General features: G+C 63.8%; 2 protein-coding genes across 2 annotated transcripts; both read right to left on the bottom strand.

Annotated features, from left to right (window-relative positions):
- Positions 1-3,950: 3,950 nt before the first annotated feature.
- Positions 3,951-10,542, bottom strand: ASPNAT (aspartate N-acetyltransferase). The gene is made up of 3 exons (XM_074320287.2): positions 10,049-10,542; positions 8,736-8,900; positions 3,951-6,182 (listed from the first exon to the last, which is right to left on the bottom strand). The coding sequence occupies exons 1-3, from the start codon at positions 10,389-10,391 to the stop codon at positions 5,815-5,817; spliced, it is 876 nt and encodes a 291-aa protein (XP_074176388.1). The 5' UTR covers positions 10,392-10,542; the 3' UTR covers positions 3,951-5,814.
- A 5,794-nt stretch (positions 10,543-16,336) lies between these two features.
- Positions 16,337-18,345, bottom strand: NICOL1 (NELL2 interacting cell ontogeny regulator 1). The gene is made up of 4 exons (XM_019712497.3): positions 18,214-18,345; positions 17,815-17,966; positions 17,499-17,587; positions 16,337-16,450 (listed from the first exon to the last, which is right to left on the bottom strand). Exons 1-4 carry the CDS (start codon positions 18,333-18,335, stop codon positions 16,385-16,387), a joined length of 429 nt encoding a protein of 142 aa, XP_019568056.3. The 5' UTR covers positions 18,336-18,345; the 3' UTR covers positions 16,337-16,384.
- Positions 18,346-20,431: the final 2,086 nt, after the last annotated feature.

Consider the following 20,431-nt stretch of genomic DNA (forward strand, 5'->3'; position numbering starts at 1 on the left):
AGACACCCCCCCAGTGCCAAGGGAAGGGCCCAGCCCATGCCCCCCAAAGCCTCGCAGCAGCCTGTGACAGGTACCAACATGACACCCACTTGCACAGTGGGGAAACGGAGGCACGGAAAGGTTATCGTGCACATGGCTAATAAGTGCTCCAGCTGAGCCTGCAGCCTGGGCTGAGCCTGGTACCAACACCACTCTCCTCCGTCTGTCACGGCCCCTGACAGTGTGCCCTGGGGGCCCGTTTCCAGACCACCCTGACACCATGAGGGCCGAGGCCTCTCCCATTCGCTTCCTTGTCTGGATCCGGGCTCCACGTGCCACCCTCCAATTGGGGCACAGGTCCCTATGGCCGCTGTCCGGGGCGGGGTGAACATGTTGACAGGCGCCCAGGCGCAGCGCCAGGTCTGGGCAAAGGCACTGCGTCCCGCATGTGCCAAGGCTGCTCTTGTTTGAATGGTGACTGGGTTTTAGCGCCACCTCCATTGCAGATTCCACTGGGTGATGCGGCCGCCCCCGTCTGCTGTGCCCAGGCCCGTTTTTCTCATGGCTCCAAGTCATTGTCACTGGTTTCAGGGGTTGACTCTGGAGAGCTGGCCCAGAGCTGCTGCTGGGCCCTCCAGGCCCGCCGCCTGTGTGTGTCCATGTGTGCGTGGCCACGCCTCAGGAGGCCTGTCTTTACGCTGTCACCTCAGAGGCATGACCACTATGGGTTTCAAAAGGCATGTCTTGCTCAAAACAAATGACCAGCCTTGGGAACTGCCAGCCAAACATGGCCCATGTGCCCTGGGCCAGAGTGGGCCATGCAGGGACGAAGTCATAGGGAGGACGTGTCCCAGTGCTGGCGCCTTCAGGCTTCAAGACCCAATGACACTAGTTTCCACTTAGAAGGTCCCAGAAAAGGCAGCATTCCCGACGCCCTCCTGACAGCAGAAGTGGCAGATCCTTTGGGAAGGGATGTGCTGGGAGCTGGGCCGTCGCTGTGGAGAGCTGTCCAGGCTGGGCTGGCTCTGTTCCCTATCAGTAAGGCCTGGGTGTGTCCACACCGAGCCACACTGAGCCCCTGCTCTCTGGCCTGGACCCCCAACCTCACCTTACAGATACCAGGGTCCCACCTCCCCAAGTGGGCCTGACGCCACCTGCAGATACCCAGGCCTGCCATGGAGCCCCCAGCAGAGGATGCCAGAGAGGGACAGGGGCGTCTGGACCCCCACACCTGGTCCAGCCTCCTGCAGGAGGAGCCCAGTGTCCCCAGAAAATCAGCACTTCCCGGCCCAGCACTGGGCTGGGGACCCAAGAAAGCCCGGAAGCCCGGCTCTGCCAACTCTGGTTTTATTGACAACCAGCAGCACTGGGGGGCTGTGCGGACAGGAGCACCCCCACCCCGCTGCTCACACACCGGCAGGAAGACTGGGGCCCCACCCGCCTGGCTCTGCAGCCTCTCCCCTCTGGGACTTGGCTCACTGCCACTTGGGGCCCTCTAGGGGCTGCCTGGCACATCTTGGGGGCTCACAAACAGTAAAGCATGGCAGGTGGGACCAGGCCTTGTGGCAGGCTCTGGGCTCCGCTCGCTCCAAGACACGCAGCCATGACCAAACAGCCTGGTCTCGGCCACCCTTCCCACACACCCCGAGACCCAGGCACACTCGTCCGGGTTGAGCCATCCACGCAGGCCCGTCCAGCTCCCTCCACCTGAAGGAGCATTCCATTCATGGTCCACGGGGCCACGTGCAGGCCCAGCACAGCATGGCCGCCCCATCCCAGGCTGCAGCAGGGGGCCCTCGGCCACCAGGCTCCCTCCCTGTCCCCACACGTGTACACATGCAGGCACGCACACAGGCACATGCTATAACTGACACGCACACGTGCACACGTGTGCACGTACACGGGCAGGCAGACATGCACGCAGGTGGGCACAAACGGGCACACCCCTTCTTCAAGATGGCTAATTATTGCTGTTAAAGAAAACACTTCCCCCAATGGTGGGTCAGGCTCATCCTCCTGCACCACAGGCCCTGGCTGCCCACTCGTCCATGAAGCACGTCGTTGGCACCAAAGGGCAAATGTAGGACCTACCCGCCCCTTACCCAGCCCAGATCACAAATTCTAAAAGCCTCGTGCAAGGGCCACCAGCACAGAAACACGGGCCCGTGGCCAAAACTGATTCACAGCAGTGGCTTCAAACAGATGCAGGAGCAGCAGGTCACACAGGACACAGCAGTGGTGTGGAGCCTGGCTCCCAAGGCTAAGGGTCCACTGTCCAGCCATCCCCTGGACACTGCCAGGAAGGTGACAGTGCCGGCCACCCCCGGGCAGGCAGGGGCAGGCACTCACATTGAACTATGTACCCCTGAGGCCGGAGCCTGGCCCGATGGTCCAGAGAGCCTCCCAAGCACTTGCTGATGCCCCAAGAAGCCACCTGAGGCGCGTCCCCCACCCTGTCCCCTCAGGGCCTTCTCTGAGGAAGCCTATCCAGAGCAGGAACAGCACCGCCCCTGGACCTCAGGGCCTCCCAGCCTGACCTTTCTCCCAGGGCCAGCCCTCTACCCCTCAGGACAGGCTGGCCCATACCCCCACCCCTTTCACCCAAGGGCAGCGGTGGGAGGCAAGCTGACCTGGGTAGGGGTGCAAGGTGGGAGATGCCGCCATGGTCCTTCCCAGGGCCAGGCCACATGGTGGCCTCGGCACATGCTGACCACCAACCCTGGGGTGCCAGCTGTCTGCAGAGCCCATACCTGGGCAGTGGGAGCTGCCCTGGAGCTGGCCCGCCAGCCACATGCCAGGAGCCTGGTGGTGCCGAGTCATCAGCTACTAGAATACTCAGCTGCCTTGGATCCCACTGCTTGGAGCTGCTAATGGGGTCTGTGTTCCAGGCTCATCTAACAAAGACATTCTGGAATATTCCACCTCCCGCTTCTCCAAAAACAGGCTTCCAAACAGACAACAGAAGTCCTGGGAGCCCGACCCCAGAGCAGATCCCAGGCCCAGGGCTGGCTTTCCCTGGGCCTCACCAGGCAGCCACTCGGGGAGGCCCAGGAGGCCAGCAGGGAGGACAGGACCCAGTGCCGCCAACTCTGAGCAGCTGTCCAGACACATCACTGAGCAGCACCCCAGGAGGACGCTTCACAGAGGTAGAAGAAGTGATATCAGAATTTCCACAAACGTATAAAATTCACATCTCAGTGCATGTTTTCGGAGCAGTTAGCTCCCAGGAGGAGGGAGGCAGCTGGCCGGGGGCAGGGCCCCCCACGAGCGTGCCCAACCTCCAACCCAGGGGAAGGATGGGACATCTGCCCCCTCGTGGTCCTTGGGGGCCCGCCGAGCTGCACACTGGCCGGGTGAGGGCCCTGTCCTGGGCTCAGAGTACACCCGGCCTGGTGGGCACACAGGTAGGTGCCTCAGCCCACCTCAGTGGTGGGTAGCAGCTGAGCATTGGGCTTCCGGACATGAGACCACCTTGCCACACCCCTCCTGGCATTTCGCCCGAGTCCTGGCAGCAACAAAAGGGCAGTAAAGGTCAAGAATCCAGGCAGCATCTCCACCCCCTGCTCCATCCAACTGGAGAAGACACACAGCAGCCCACCTAGCACACAGGTCTTAGGCAGATGCCAACAGAACAGAAGAGGGCCACACCACTGCCCAGGAGCAACACAAGGGGTGCTTTGGTCAACATCAACCCGACCCTGGCAGCCCCAGGGCCTGTGGGCTCCAGTGGCCCCCACCCACGCACCCCCACCCCAGGGACCAGAGGCACCAAAGGCACAGGATCAAAGGAAGCTGGTGGCGTTCCCGGAGCTACCACTGACATGACCCACCATGCTGACCCCACGTGGCCCCCACCTGCCCTTCCCACCCCACCAGGTCTCAGACCAGCCTCAGCTCCCAATACACCCCACAGCAACTAGGCTGCCTCAAGCCGAAACCAAACCAAACAGAAAGAGGAAAAAGGCACACTGTTTTTCATTTTGCTAAAACACTTTACGTCTGTCTGTATAATCCAGGTTAACAAAATCTGAGAGCTGCAAGAAAATAGGGTGCCGATTTCTGTACAGTCTACAAAACTCCCATCCCCGAGCAGGGACCGGGCGCCACCAGGGGTTATGTACAGGGGAGAGTGGGGTCTGTACAGTGTTCTGCAAATACCTCGATTGCTGGCAGCACAAAAGGCTCCTCAGGAAACTGGGCTTTTTCATTCATTTGCTGATTTCCAAAGTGCCTTTTTAAGAACTTCCCCTTTGTGGTCCCCCATGTGGGACCCAGTTCAGTGGGACCTGCCACTGTCCTCCGCCCCAAGCCCCCAAAGGAAGGGGTCTCGGCAGGCATTTATGCCCCTCCCGCCACCACAGCCGGGTTCAGGCTTACAGCTGGACGTGCGGGTGCCGCTGACCACCACCTCCCTCTCCCCGTCCAGGCCAACCATGCCCAACAGCCCTGCCTCCAACCTCAGGAAAGAAACAGGGAGCACAGCCGGCCCAAGCCTCGCTGGACGGTGAGACCCACTTGCTACTCCTGAAGGCAGTGGCACGTCAGGGCTGATAAGGAGTGGCCCACAGCCTTCTCACAAACCAGGAATGCTCTTTGGGAGGAAATATGCTAAATTAGGGTCTCCCTCCAGATTTCAAACTTTGAAAACCTCCACCCACCCGGCCACCCACCCCCATGAAACTGGGCCATAAATAGTGCATATTCTAGACCACACAGGTGTGTAAGGGTGTGTGTGTGTGTGTGTGTGTGTGTGTGTGAAGGTATAAACTACTGTTTTGTCCCACGTATTAAAGACATGCAGAATGCTATTCTGTCTAAATAACTTATTAAAAAACAGGTTGGTTTCAGGCTGGGAGAAGCTGTGGGCTCAGTGGTGTTGGCAGCGGCCTGGGTGAGTAAGATCCACAGGGCAGAGCCTGTTGGCTGTGAGGCGGGGAGGTCCTCGGGAGGTCTGGGAGAGGCCACCGTGATCTAGCTGGCACTGGGGGAGAGGTGACCCCAAGACTGCCTCCCCATTCTGCTCTCCTGAAAGGCCCTGATCACAGCTGTGCAGCAGGTTGCTATGGGAACCACATGGGGGTGATGACGCCAATTAGCAAAGCCCAGGCAGGTGAGGGGTTGGGACCAAAAGGAAAGGTGATTCGGTGTGAAAGCAAAGCTAAACGGGGTGAAGCATGGGGCTGTGAGTCAGGCCGTCCAGAGAGCAGGTGGCTGTCTGGGGAGAGCTCAGGGCTGGGGCGGGGGTGCCCACTAGCCTGGGCCCAGCCTGGGCAGGGCGGGCAGGCAGGAGCCATGGGCGTGCGGCATGCTGCAGCCAGGCCACGTGCTCAGCATGCACAGAGCAAAGCGGCCCACGGCCAGCTCAGTGCCCCACGGGACAGTGGCCGGCTGGCCCAGCAGGCCATGCCTCCCAGAGACCGATGTTGAGCCATAGCCTGGCCGGTGGCCAGGGGTCTGCTGGGCCGGGCCTCACTGCAGAGGTTCTGTGCTCGGTGGGCAAGGCTGGGCCTGCCCCAGCGGCCATGGGCCAGAACAGCCCTGTAGTCCAGGGCCGGGCGGCTGCGAGGGCGTGGTGCTCCATGCTGTCACTCTTCAGGGCATGGTCCCAGCAGGCTGGGGAGGGCGAAGGGCCGTGGCTGCGAACAGCCCACCCCCCGAAGTGTCATGGCTGAGCAACAGCTCTGTCCCCCAGAACCAGCCAGAGAACCGCGTGATGTTGAAAAAGGAAAAACCCAACAGGAACGCCAAGGTGAGCGTCTGAAAGCAGGCCCGGGCAGAGGGCAGGCGGGCGCAGGCGGACGGGGCGGCCGGGCAGCAGGCGCAGGCAGGCAGCGGTCACTCCTCACGCAGCTGCAGGCGGTAGCGGTGATAGCGGACCTGGAAGAAGAGGCGCTCGGCCAGCGAGAGGGTCATGCCGGGCAGCACGTAGTGGTCACTGGAGCCCATGTGTCTGAAGCCCAGTGACTCGTAGAGCTTGTGGGCGGCCACCTTCACGGCCGTCGTGCCCAGCACCACCGCGGAATAGTTGCGCACCAGGGCGAACTCCAGCACCTTGCGGCCCAGAGCCTTGGCGATGCCCTTGCCACGGAAGCGGGAGTCCACAGACATCCGCAGCAGCTCCACCGTGTTGTCTGCCTCGTGGGCCCGCGCGGCCACAATGCCCACCACGTTGCCGTCCAGCACCGCCACCCAAAAGCAGGAGCCTGCAGGGGACAGGGCGGTCAGGGCTGCTGAGTCCCTCCCCCAGGGACTAAGAGCTGGGCGGGCGTCAGCCGAGCGGGCGCCTCCCCTGCCCGGCCACCCCGAGACTGAACGCCTGGCCGGCCACAGATGGCCACGGAGAGGCCACGGGTGCAGCCAACCTGCCCTGGCTCCCCACCACCTGGAGCGCACCACACTCGTCACCGTATATCCTCAGCAGGGGGCTGCAGAGAGGCAGGTGCCATGTGGGAGTGTCTGGGACACTACAGTGGGGGCTGAGGGGTCTGGGAGGACACGTGATGGCGGCAAGGCCACCTCTGGGAGCCACAACCCCGGGGTCCTCAGGGCAACCCTGTGGCCTCCATTCTCCTGGGTCGGAGCTGCAGGGTGCAAGCCCCATGATGTGCCTGTGTCAGGACAGAGCCGGGCCTCTGGCAGGCTCAGGGGAAGGTCTGTGTGGACATTGAGAAATCCAAGCAGGGAGCCCAGGATGCCAAGGGCACCACACACACCCTTCACTGACCCTAGCCTCTCCTGGGCAGCGAGCCTGGGGGCCAAGCCAGCCATCCCTACACACTGCCTGGACCGATCACAGCCCCATGCAGGGCAGGAAGGTGGGGAAGGCCTCAGAGGGCTGAGGAGAGAAGCAAGCAGGGGAGAGGGGCTGAAGACCAGAGGGGAGAGGACTCGGGGAATAGGGCACAGGCCACAGGGAGAGCCGGGTCACCTCCTGTGCCTGAAGGCCCAGGAGCTGCAAGAGGCAAGGCTGGCCGGGCGGGGGGTGCCCTCTCCAAGCCAGCCTGCTCGTGCCCGACTCAGGGCCACTCCAGCCACTCCCCGTCATTGTGTCCTCCCACCCACCAACCCCCACTGCCCACCCCACCCCAACCTCCCTCTCTGAGTGGCTCAACTCTCCCCCTAAAAGTTCCTTACCTGACCCATGCCCGGAAGACACTCCTCACCCCTCCACCTGCTGCCGGGGCGTCCCCCACTATCTTGTCTGCCCACAGCTCTGCAAGGTGTCCTGTCATCTTCACTGCCACACCCTGAGACCTAGCAAGTGGGCGAGCTCGGGAACGGCAGAGTGGGTGCTGAGGAAGCGCTGCCCCCAACTGTCCACCATCCAGAGGTTCTGGCTCTCCCCACCCACCAGGCCCACCCAGGCGTCATGACAGTCCTGGGACCCTCGCCCCTCCCCAGGCCTGTTTCCCAGCTGCACGAGCAGCTCCCTCGAAGCCAGCGTGGCCCCAGCAGCTGCTCTCCAGCCAACCTCTCCGTCCCTGTGGCAGCCTCCTGCAGACCCACAGATGCTCAGGAAGACCACGCAGGGCCCCACCCCGTCTCACAGCCAGAGAAACTACAGTCCAACGAGGGCAGGCTGAGCGCAGGGTCCTCATAGCACACCTGGCCCCCAACCCGAGCCCCCGCAGCTCCTGCGGCCTGGGCCTTGGTGCCAGCCAGGCAGCTCCCACCCTTGTGCTGCCTCCTGTCAGGGGCAGAGCCAGGCTGGAGCTAGGGCTCCATGGAGGCTGACACGATGCTTTGTTTGGACTTGCGAAAGGGTCAAGGAGAACCAAAGATTCCCAAGGCCGTCCAGACAGCTGCAGGGCAGGGGTGGGGGCGGGACCAGTTACCACAGGATGGGCTGGCCCAGCCGGAGCTGGTGAGCACAGGAGCTGGCAGTGCCAGAGAATGTCTCTCTTGCTCTAGGACTCCCTGCCTCTCTGGTCTCCCACTGCCCTTCCCTGGCACTGACCAGGCTCTTGCTAGACCCTAACCAACCACTGGGGCCCACCCTGTCCTCTCTTCTCAGCTCAGGGACCCTCCAGCACCTGGGAGACCCTTATGCCCCAGATGGCCGATGTGAAGAATCTCATCTCTGGCTCCAGGCATAGAAAGAACCAGTGGCCCTGCCTCCCAGGTCCCAGCCTGCCGATGGGCCAGCCTGGAAGACTGCAGGCCTGTCCCTCTACAGGACACCTCCCCAGAGGCCTGAGGCAAGACCCTCTGGCTCACTAAGTGGCCCAGAGACCAGAAGTGGAGACCAAGACTGAAGACCCATGTTCCCCCAGGGCCCTGCCCCCCGCAGTGACCTCTGCCCTTCCTCAGGTCCTCTTCCAGGGGTCGGGTCCTCTGCGCCCCCCTCCACCAGGGGCTTGGCACTCCAGACCAGCCCAGGATCCTACAAGGCGCCAGTGAGCGCCTTGGACTAGATGGGACCAACAAGAGGTGACGCAGACCCCCACTCCCCAGTAAGTGCACGGGAAGGCAGCGTGATGAGCAGGGCCAGCATGACGTGGCCCAGGGCCAGCTAAGCCACTCAGCACCCTGCCCTCGGAGGACGAAAGACAGAAGCCCAGGGCCCAGTGGGCTCATGTGGACACAACGACGTTGGCCCAACAGCAGGCACCTAGCTCTGCCCCCAGCCCCTGCCAGCCCACTGCACCCCCAACTCTGAACCCTCAGTCACCTAGAAACCTCAGGTCACGGGCGCCCCTTGCCTGGCTCTCCCCCCAGGCCTGGCAGAGGAGGGGGCTGGAGGGCCTGGCACTCACCGGGGGGCTTCATGTAGTACTGCTCGATGTCGGCCATGTCCGTGTGCAGGGCACAGTCCAGGTAGGCCAGCACCACCTTCCGGCTGTAGTAATAGCGCAGGCCCAGCAGCCCGGCCGGCACCAGGCACGTCAGCAGCAGCGAGCGGGTGACGGCAAAGCAGAGCGCTGCGGGGAAAGGGGAGCACGGTGAGCACGCAGCGCAGCACGGCCCCCAGGAAACAAGACGGGTAGGCACATGTGCCAATTAGGCCCGACTGGTTTCTGTGGTGCAGCGATGGTCACCTTGGCTGTTCCTGCCCATCTTTCCTGATTATCACTCAAACTTTCCACCCTACGGGCCCATACGACACAGTGTCTGGAGCACAGCAGTGCCTCTGGGCAGGCTGCCCTCAGTGGCTGGCGGGAGCAGCCCCAAGCAGGGCTCCTGGGGAGCGGCCCTCGCCCACCACCCATGTGGTCCCCCAGCTGGGGAAGGAGCTTTGCCCACATCCATGCCCACTCCGGCCTGGTGGGAAGCATGAAGCAGCCCTGCCAGGCTCCTGCAGGCCATCCCACTCCTGAGAAGTGGGGGAGACACCTTCCCACGGCCCTAACCGAGAGCCCTCCCTGGGCCAGCCCCTGGGTTGCGTGTGAGGACAGGGACGAGGAAGGGAGGACTGAGATTACTTCAGCCCCATCCAGGCTGCCTGTGGTGAAAGTCGCCTCTGCTGCGTGACCTTGGAGAGTTACACACACCCCGCCCCCAGCCTCAAGCTCCTCATCTGTGAAATGGAGAGAAGCACCATCCTGCGGCGGAGCCTGGGGAAAAGCCTCGAAGCCCCTGCGGCGGGAGGGACGAGGGCCCCCCACCCTGCCCCGCCTCCTCGGTACACACCCTCCCGGCACCCCGGTGCTGGCTGTCTTCCCCTCATAAATTTGCACTTGGAGCCGCCGATGCAGCCTCCCCCGCCCCGCGGATTATATATATAGTTACACGCGCCAGGCGCCGAGCCTCAGCCGCGGCGCTACCTGCCGTCACCCGCCCCCACCCGGGTGACCGGAAGGGGACGGAGAGGCGGGCACGCAGGTGGAGACCCCGGCTTTCCCCTGACCGCAGCCCCGACCCCAACAGACCCCACCGCTAGAGGCCACCGCGCCCCGGCCGCCGCAGAATGCGGGAGGCGCGCGGGTGCGTGTCCGTGCGCGCGCGAGGGGGCGGAGGGGCCGCTTCCCTCCCGGGCTCGCCCGAGGTGGGGCGAGCGGAGCGGAGAGTCCGGCGCGTGTCCCGCAGAGGCCGGGCAGGCGCGGCCTGCGGCAGGTCCCCGCGCACTGACCGGCCAGCAGGACGTAGAGCAGCTGCGTGCGCGGGTGCTGCCGCAGGCCGCGGAAGGCCGTGTTGGGGATGCGCTCCATGATGCCGTCGTAGAAGATGCGGCGCGCCGCCTCCTGCTCTGCCGCGCGGAACTCGCGGATGCACAGGCCGCGCCCCCCAGGCGGCCCCGCGCCCCCCGCGCCACCCAAGGACTGGGGGCCGGGCGGGGGCGCGGCGGGCAGCGGGGGCCACATGGCGCCGGCGGCGGCGAGCAGCGCGTCCTTCTTGGCCCCCGGTAGCGCCTCATGGTCCTCGGCGGCCACGATCTTCGTCTCGCAGACCATGTCGGAAGGCTCACAATGCATGCACCCGGCCGGGCGGCGCAGCGCGGGGACGCGGGCCGGGCCCAGGGCAAGGGCGCGGCGCCCTCGGACCGGCGGCGGTGGCGGCTCAGGGGCGCGGGGCGGAGGCGGCGTGCGGCCGGGGCGCGCGCTGGGAGCTGCGCCGCATTTTGGAGAAGTATTTATAATGCGGCGGCGCCGGTGCAGTCGCGGCGCCCGGGGTCCCGCAGGGTCCTAGCGTCCACTGCATTGGCTGCCGAGGGTCACCATGTGATCTCGGGGGTGGGAGCAGACGCCGCCTCCGCGCCCGCCCGGTGGCACACTTGGGCGCTGCGGCGCGGCCGGGCGGGGGTGGCCAGGGGCACGACGGAGCGACCAAACCCCGCGAGGTGGCCGGGGCCGAGCGAGCGCGCGGCCGGGATTCCCCGCCCGGAGGGGGCGCTCAGTGGAGCTCCCGGCCGGGCGCCTCCCGCCGGTGCCCTGCGTCCCCGCACCGCCGCGGCTCTGCGCGGGCCTGGGAGCGCCCGGACCTGGGGCTGGGCCTCCGGACCCCGCCGCGTCCTCCTGCTCTTCAGCCGCCAGGCACAGTCACGAAAGCATCTCCATCTCCCGCCCCTTTGTCTGAACGCGGCGCCCTGCCGGGGCCCTGGGGAGGGGGCGCCCCGGCTTTCCCCGCCCGGCGTCCCCGGAAACCTGCGCCCGGGGCCGCACGGGCTGGAGGAGCGGGAACGCAGTCGGAGCGGGGTCCGATGTTCGCGTCGCCGGGCGCCGCGCAGCAACCCCTCGCTCCGACAAGGGATACGGGTTGCAGGCACGAGGGGTGCAGGGGCCCGCAGGACCCCTCCCGTCCCGGCCCGTGCCTTCTGCGGCCCGCGCATGCGCCCTACGATCTCGGTGCAGGTGCAGGGGGGATGCTCTGGCGGTGTCCTCCCGGTCCCCGCGAGTCCGACCCGCCGACGCTGCGGGCCACGGGTGAGGGTGGAGGTGAGGGAACAGGTAATCCCAGACCCCTCAGCACTTTACAAACCCAGCCTCCTGCTGCTCTGTACCCCCTTTGTCTCGTCGCCCCTCATTCCCCTGGGGGTGATCTGGAGCTGAGTTCACCATATCCACGTGGGGGTGAGGCCTAGGGGTCCAGGCCTGAGGACCGTCAGCCCGCGGTGGGGCCCAGCTGCGGTCACCTAGAGGCCAAGAAGGGACTACTCGGACGTCGCGCTAAGGGACCCAAGCAGAGCGGGGAGAGGGAGGACCCCGGAGCCAGGAGCTGTAACTAGTCCACGGCTGGGGCTGCCAAGCAAGGACCGTGGGGGAGGGGTAGCCAAGCTGGACGTCAGCCCCATGAGATGCCAGGATTTGTCTGGGGCCTGGCCGTGACTTTCCAGGAGATTCAAGTAGAATCACGGAAAATCTCAAAGGCACTCGGGGATCCATTCACAATCCCCTGCACGTGCTGCCTGAGCGCTGCCGCAGGAGACCTTGACCAGCATAATGGGACCGGCCAGGCTCTGCAGTGTCCTGAGGTTGGCCAGGCAGAGTGTCCCTGCCAATAGCGTACAAGGGGGCCAGACAGGAAAAGCAGAAATGGGGTGCAGGTGTGCCTGGAGGGGTCAAGGGGTTTCAGAGGAAGGGGGGGAATGTGGACTTGGAGCTCCAGATCACGGATTTGGGGAGCACTCTATCATGCTTGGTAATGGGGGCCAGAAAAGGGGAGGATCAGGTCCACTAATCCCACACTTGGGTGTGAAGGGGCCCCATGGAGCAGAGTGACCCAGCCCTTGCGGGGCCACAGCCTCTACTGGCTTCTAGCCACACATCCTTCCACCAGACCCTGAGACTGAGGCCACCCTCCTCTGGGTCTAACAGCCAGGCCCAAGGATGGAGGGAGGGGCACGGGCTTCCGTTCAGTGTGACCTTGGTGGCCCCTCGGTTCTGCATCCACATGGGGCCCTCTCTCCAAGTGGCTTAACCTCACCCGTTAGCCCCCACAAGTCCCTGAAAGTCCCCAGGAGCCCTGGTGACCTGGCCAGTCCAGTGCTCCAGCCCCCTGGTCCAGAGGGGCCTGTTGGATGCTAGGACAAGACAGGGAGGGGCAGCCAGACTCAGCTTGGCAGGGACGGGCTGGACTCCAGGGACAGCCACCGGGAAGGTCTTGGAGACATCAGAATCTGCGCTTTCACGCACTTAGAGTCGGGGTGGCCTGGCTGTGGAAGACGGCGCAGGCAGCAGAGTGACCCCAGGCTGCCCCTCTGAGCCTCAGTTTCCTCTCCTGAGAGGCGAGGGCTCCACACCTGCCCCAGGGAGGCTACACCCTCAGGCCACATGAGGAGCCCATTTTACAGACAAAACATCCAAGACTGGACAGTTGTGGACCGTCTGTTCTCCCAGCGCCCTCCTTCCAAACCCTGCCTGGTGGTGAAATCCCGCCTACTCCTCTGCTTCTGCTGCCCCGGAGTCCCCTTCCTACCCAATCTCCCAGGACTGCCCCACCATGTCAATTTCCACCACCTCGGGCACCACCACCAGAGCTCCGCTGGGTCTCCGATGAGGGGTTATGTGTGCAGCGAGACCCCTGCCCAGATTCCAGAGGCAGACCCGGGGCAGACCCACAGGATCGCGGACATGGTGGGGTGCCGCCTGTCCTGGCCACAGGAAATTCTGGAGTGAGAGAAGCTTCGCCAAGGGTCACAGGGTAGTCCCTGGAAAATGATACTGGGCAGGATGACAAAGGCGTGTGGGAGTGTGGGAAGTGAACCAAAAGGCCAGGTGATGGGAAGAAAGAAGAAAAACAGGACCAGATGAGGAGACACTCGATGCAACGAACAAGGTGTCCACAGAGAAAGGGGGGAGCATCAGCAAGGTGATGAAGGAGGATTTCCCCAAGCGAAAGGACCCAGACTCTTGATCAAAACCTGTCCAGCACCTCCAGATTGAGGGCTTCCCGAGGGCGGGAGGGACCAAGCTCCTGACAGCCCCCAGCTGTGGGCAGCTGGAGGCCCGTAGGCTGAAGCTGCTCATCACCTCCTCGTGACATGTCAACACTGCAGTGTCCCTTAGGGACAAAGAAAAATAAGGGAGAAGGAGCTGAAGCGGGAGGCAGGTCATGGAGGAGGAGACAGTGCATGCAAAGGCCCTGAGGTAGGAGGGCTATGAACTGAACGTGTCAGCAGGAGGGACCTTCCGACAGGCCAGCTCAGGAAGTCACCTTACCACGCTGCGTTCTGGGAGGCTACTTGAGGACATGCAACAGGGAGGTGACATGCAGTCTGGGAAACAGTGGCTCCAAAGTGGAAGAGTGAATGGTGGGTGGTGGGCAGTGGCAATGCCTAGCTGGCTGGAGGCAGGGGGCAAGGGCCCAGCAGGGGATGTGGGGGGATAGCTTGACTGATGGAGAATGTGAGGGTGTGATAAAGGCAGACAGTGACAATAAGGCAATGACACGTCAAGTCCAGGGCAACAAAAGCGTCCTTCAGGTAGTGCATTCCCAGGTCTCTGCTTAATCAAGCGCGAATTGCGTTTACACCCAGTCAGGACAGATCCCAGCTCTAGGGCAGACCCTGGGTGCCACTGGCCTTGGCCACATGCAAGGCTAAACTCCTTGCAAGAGTTACCTGTGCTGGCTCTCCACCTCTGCTCTTCCAATGAAACCCCCATTTGGGCCTTCCCCACCCCCAACCAACCTTTGTCAAGGTCAGCGGTGACCAGAGTTGCCAAATGCAGTGATCCAGCTTTGGGTCTTGCTTGACCTCAGCAGCAAGTGACATGCTTCCCTTCCTCCCCAAACCCTCACGGCTGCCCATATCCTCTGGGGGTCCCTCACCTCTCCTGTCCACTCAGGCCACAGAGATCTTGGCCAGCACTTGTGTCCCAACCTTCTCTCTCCAGCCCCTTCTCCAGGAGTATCTGCCCCGTCACCACCTGGGCCTCTGCCCAGCCTACCCTGCTCCGACCTGTCCTTCCCCTTCTCCCAAACACCATCCCTCCGCCCCTCCTCCCTCTCTCTCAAAACCCACCTGAAAATAGCAAATCTCACTGGCTCTACATTCCAATTCAACTGCTTGTCCCGCTCCCGAGGCTGCTACCCCCCAGCCTCAGCCTCACCTCCTCATGGGCCGATTCTGTCCTTGTCACCCCAGAATCCATTCTCAACCAGCCACCAGTGTCCTGTTCAGATGTCACACCGAGTCCCTGCTTGCTCAAGCCCCCAGTCTCCCAAGGGGGCTGACCCCACTCCTTCCTGACCCTCTCCCGCCCCTGCAGCTGCAGGCCACTTGCTGGACCCACCATGCACAGCAGCCTCCAGGCCCCGCCTGCTGCCCCTGACACCCACACCCTGGTGCTGGCTCCAGCCGCTACTTCCTTCCAAGGGCACTTCCCAAGCACTCTCAGCTGTCCCCATCGTTTTTTGTAATAGAAACCCCAATTTGTGCCAGGGCTCGTGGCTGCCCCAAAATACAGGACGCCCAGCTAAATCTGAATTTTAAACAGCAACAAATAATTTTTAGTATAACTGTGTCCTGAATATTGCATGGAATGTACTTACTCTAAAAAGCGCTTATGTAAAACCACTTTTTTCTCCTCCTGAAAAGTATTCAGTATAAATACTGAATACTGTATCTGTTTGCTCAGTCTGGCAGCCCAAGCCCAGAACACAGGCTGCATCCCGGGACCCCTTGTACCCAGGAACGGCCACTGACTGGGGTCAGCCAGTCAGACGCAAGCACCAGCCTTCTGCCCGTTGTGGGTCTCCTGCCCAGGCCTGAGGGCCGGCCTAGGCCTGCCGTCGCTTCGGCACCTCTCCCGTCACTCTAGCCTGCTGTGGACTCCACAGGCGTCATGGCCGCCAGGAATGTAACTTGGCCTCCCACCTGAGCTAACGTGGGACTCTGGTTTCTTCACTGTGGTCCCAACACCTGCATGCCTGGGCTTCCAGGCACAAAAGCACTGAGGACAGAACAGGTCACATCACATGTTGGGAGGCCAGTGGGGGTGGGGGAAGGGCAGGGCAGGTCCTGCTGGGGCCCAGAAGGGATAATTAATAAGCCCCAGGTTGGGTGGGGACTTGTGAGCTAAAGCTGGGCTGTCCTCAGGCAGTAGACCAGGACCGTCCTGTAATACTTGCTCAGGCAGCAGCACAGGGTGCCGTGTTGCGCTGAGGTGGCCACAACCGGGCAACTCAAGCCCCCGAGAGGCAGAGTAAACCACAGTAGTCACTTCCGAAAACCGTGGCCCCACTGTGCTCCTGGATGTCTCACAGCACTGCTTTCATAATAAACACTTCAGAATGAATAGAGAGAGAGGGTCCTTTGCTTCTCCTTGAGGCCTCCTGCCTGGAGCTGGGGCACAGTGTGTGTGTGTGTGTGTGTGTATCTGGGCCTGCTGCCACGGGTGTGACACCTGTATTCACGCCCACATCCCCATCCAGGAGTCCCTTCTGTCCAGGGGCTGGGCTGGGAGCTGCTGCAGAAGGGACCCAGAAGGCAGGGTGGAGGCTGTGGGGAAGGCCCCAGCCCTCCCGTCGGGGAGGGGCCCTCTCTGTTGCCCAGTCATCCTCCCTATCCTGGCAGCCTGGGGCTTCTCCGCCTCAGCAGGTTCCGCAACGTGGGGCCCACGGGCTGGGCCTCCAGGGAGCCCCGACAACCACCACCCACTGCACTGGAGAGCAGCTCCGTGCTGGGGCGGCCAGTCCAGGAACCGAGCCAGCTTTTACGCTCCCCGTTTCTCAAATGAGGGCAGGCAGGCAAGGAAACAGGTGCCTGGAAGGACTACCATAGCCACGCAGTGCCTGTGGGTACAGGTCCACGTGCGGGGCTGGATGTGCCTGTCTGCTCAGCACTGCCACTGGTATGGGATAGGTGCCAAGAGGGCCTGGAACAGCTGGGGAAATCAAGGCCCAGAGATGGGCCCAACCAGAAACCGGAGACGACACAGCGGGACTCTGGTAGCTGGACCAGGAAGACAGGACACAGGAGTGCTGGGCTGGGTGTTTATTGAGGAGCAAACAGTGCTGATGAGGGTCCTCAGCGCCCAGCAGGCCAGCAGGCACACAGGGCCCGGCGCTCGGCCTGCAGCAGGAGGGTCTCGGTCTGCAAAGCAACAAGGGGCCATGAGCGTGACACAGCCAGCCCCGCCCACCAGCTCCATCCCCTGGCTTCCCACCAAAACCCACTGGCAGCCCAGCGCCGACCTGCTCCTGACTCTCAGAGCCCCACCTGACTGCCACCCCCCCCCACTTACTGCAGGGACCACCTGCTGCCCTCGTGGCCTGCTCCCCTCTGCCCCTCCCACCCCCTCCTCTCCGCTAGACCCTCCGCAGGTCCTATGTGTGCACCCGTCCTGGCAGGGCCCTGTGTGCTCATCCCTCACCGGTTACTGTCCCGCTTCTCCAACTCTTTTGCTCCCTCAGGAATCCCCAACCCCTAACACCCCACCCATCCTGGAGAGTGGGGGGCACTGCTTCTCTCGGGAGTCCAGCTCTTCTCAGAGCAACTCGGTCCCTCAGATCCTGGGGTGCTACAGGCCTGTCTCGGCCCTTCAAAATTGGCCAGAAAAGGCGACCAGGGTGAGGCCTCCCATTCTACTTACAGCAATCACCTCCTTTTTCAGAAAGAGTACCCGTCTCTGTTATAAATGTAAACTCCTTGGCTGGAGCACAGAAGAGAGCGTGGGGACCGGGCAGCGCACTATTCATTCCAGACTTGGGGGTTCCCCACGAACCCCTTACCCTGAGGCACCCTGTGCACATACCCATCCCTCCATAGGTGAGGCTGGGGAGTGGGGAACCTCCCAGATCGCCCTGCCCAAAGTGACCTGCCATGCCCAACACCCCCGTCCCCCTGCCTCAGTTTCCTTTTTGCCCACTGGGCTTCATCACCCGACCACATGGATTGGGGCTGGCGATTCTTCCTCAGAGTCTGGCTGTGGGAGGGTCACAGGGAAAGGTGCCCAGTGAGGCCTTGGGGAGTAAGGGGGTCTGGAAACTGTGCAGGGCATTTGACCGGGGTGCTCACAGGTGACACTTGCACCCACAATGTCACACGGATAACTAGAGCCAGATGAGGGCGCTGCACCACAGGTCGGGGTGAGGAGCCTGGGGACGCAGCCCTGAGGTCCTGGTGGGTCCCGCCCTCTTACCCGCGCGTCCAGGCTGTAGGCCGTCTTCCGCAGGTCCTGCAGGGCGCGCTGCATGAACTCGAACGCGTGGCAGTCCACGCACGGGCGGCCTGCGGGGGCGCGGGTCAGCGCGGGGGCCAGGTGGGCGCCCCAGCCCGGGTCCCACCAAAGCAGCCGGCCACTGCCCGCCCCCCATCTCCCACCTCCCACCTCAGGGGCGGAGGGGGAGCCAGGCTGCGGGCGGGGCTCGAGGACCGCCCGGGAACAAAGGTGAGGCGGGGCTTCTCGCACGCCCGAATGCGGTCGGGGCCGAGGGACCCCGGCGCGCGGCACTTACTCTGCGCGGGGACCGCACTCCCGGCGGCGGGCTCGGCGCGGGCTTGGGAGCCCAGCAGCGCCACGGTCAGCAGAAGCAGCAACAGCCGCGACGGTCTCGGGGGTCTGAGCTGCGGCGGGGGGGCCATGGCCGAGCGGAGGGAGCCGGCCGCCCTGCAGCGAGAGAAAGGGATCAGCGGCGCCCGCCCCTCCACCCTCCTCTGCGACAACCCCCCACCCCGCCCGTATCCCCGCGACCCGTCACTCCGCCCCCCCACCCCTCGAACACCTACCCCGCCCCCTGGGCCCAGCGCAGTCCCCACCCTGCCACCATCCTGCGAACACCCACTCCGACCCCCATCGCCCGAACATCCCATCCCGCACACCCGTCCCAGCGACACCCCCCACAACCCGTCCTTACCGCGGTTCAGGGACCCCACGACAGCTACGCGGGCGACTCGGGAAGACGTGCTGCGTCCGGCACGCACCGCGCATGCGCTCCGACCTGCCCCCCCCCCCGCTCCCTGCCGACGTCGTCGTCATGGAAACCCCCCCAAGAAGGCGAGAACCACTAGTTTAAAGGGACCGAGGTGGCTTCAGGACTCCGCGTGCCCAACCCTGGCGGGAGGCTGTGCCTGGAGCGTGGTCCGGACCACAGGATGGAGTCAGGAGGGCTGCCTGGAGGAGGCGTCGTCTGGCGGAACCTTCAGAGCCATCGCCGGCGGGAGCAAAGCTGAGGAAGCGGGAGATCTGCGCCTGGAGCTTGGGGTGTCCCTGGGGCCGATCCTGAGGGAGGGGCTATTACACGCGAGGGACTTGGAGGACAGTGCATGAAAGGCGCACCTGTGCTCCCCTCGGTCCGGTGTGGTCCCAGGAGATCCGGTCTCGGAGCGACTCAGGCCCTTGGGCTTCTCCAGCCCTCACTCCGGCCCGGCCTTTCTCCCAACACCTCCTCTCCACCTCTCGGAGCCGGACACCTATTGACCACTCTCCTTCTGCCCCCTCCCCCAGCCTAGAGATTCCATCGCCTCCCTCCAACTGTGTGACTTTGGAGTGGTCGCTAGACCTCTCCGTACCCTTTTCTCTCCTGTGAAGGCACAGAGTTGTTTTGTGTCACCCATGCGCGCCCGATGCGCGCGGATTTCAGGTTCCCGCCGGGCTCACGCGTGCGGGGAGATCGGCCCCTCTGAGAAACAGGAGCCACTTGGCATCCACTGGTTTCTACAAGGCCCAGCACGAGCGCAGAGACCGCGCAATCCCGGGGAAAGGGGCCCCAGGACTACGTCCCGCCCCCTACCGCCACCCCCGAGCTTCGGTCGGTAGTTGCTCAGGCACGGGATAGGGACGTCCGCTGCCCGACCGGACGCGGGCCGTGCTCATGCCCGCCACTCTGTTCATGCCGCTGGGGCGGACGCGGGGCCGAACGCCCCTTTTCGGGCTCTCGGGGACAGGGTCGCGCTGCAGCCGCGGCCTGGCGGGGGTCGTCCAGAACCGCTGCCAGTCCTCGAGCCGGGGGCTGGGGCACCGCGCGCCGCGTTGCGGGACGTGCGCATTTCCGTGCGCGTCTTGGTCCGGGGCCCCACGCCGGGGCGCAGGCAAGGAAGGTCCTGGCACCGAGCGGCAGATGGGACGTGCGCTCCGAGGACGCAGCGCTGCACTGGCTTTTTTCTACCTGTCGGTCCCACGCTCCTCCAGCTTGTGGCCTGCTCCTGTCGCCCTCTCCTCGCATACGCACGCGGCTGCGCCCAAGTGCGCAAGGGGAACCAGTCTACCCCAGAAGCGAGGCTCGGGCTAAACCTCGGGCGGCGGTGCAATGGAACCATGCTTTTCTCGGCATCTCAGAGAGCTAGTCCAAGGCGTCCTGTTTACAGAGGGGTCGCCGGTCCGCTGTCCCAATGTCCGGATACCCGATCCATCATCGCGCACCTTCCCCCGCACCCCAGGATCCTCTCCTTCCGGCTCGTTTCATCCCACAACCCAGCCTGACGATCCCTGCCCTACGCACGCCCTCGACCTCCTTGCCGCATCCTCCCTGCGACCGTGCGCCCCTACCGAGGGGACAGCGCCATTGGTCGGGGGCCCTGGGGCTGCTGGGTCCTGAGTGCCGGCGGTAGTGCTCCCCCCACACACACCCTGCAGGGTGTCCCCTCGCCCCAGCCTGCCTCTCCCCACCCCAGGCACTCGAGTTTCCTTGTCCATCGAGGCTTCTCTTCCCAAACAGGCTGTGATTTCTTTCACATCCAAACAAAACAAACCTCGTGAGCCCGTCGCACCCCTCCTCCCAGTACCTCTCCTCGCTGTCCAGCTTCTCCTCTCTGTCTTGAGCCCACTCCTGTCCGGCCCTGACCCACCTGGAGTCCAGGGACCAATCCTCGGTCCTCCCCACGTGGCCGTGGGCGGCCCCTCCCCCTAAACCTTAGCCACCTGCTGTGTGCTGCTGGCAGTCCTTTGCCCCCCACCTATCCGTGTCCCCTCCCCATGACCGTGTCCTTGGGCCTCTTCTCCACTACACCCGACCCTTTATGACCTTATCCAGTCGCCGGTGTGGAAACCAGCCATGCAGCTCTAGGTACCCATCCAAGTCCAGATACCCCTGGCCATCCATCTGCACTTGGAGAATAGATTTCTCAGTGTCAGCG

The sequence above is a fragment of the Rhinolophus sinicus genome, chromosome 1 (assembly GCF_057876585.1).
Source record: "Rhinolophus sinicus isolate RSI-liver-muscle chromosome 1, RSI-T2T, whole genome shotgun sequence".
In the NCBI taxonomy this organism is placed as follows: Eukaryota; Metazoa; Chordata; class Mammalia; order Chiroptera; family Rhinolophidae; genus Rhinolophus; species Rhinolophus sinicus.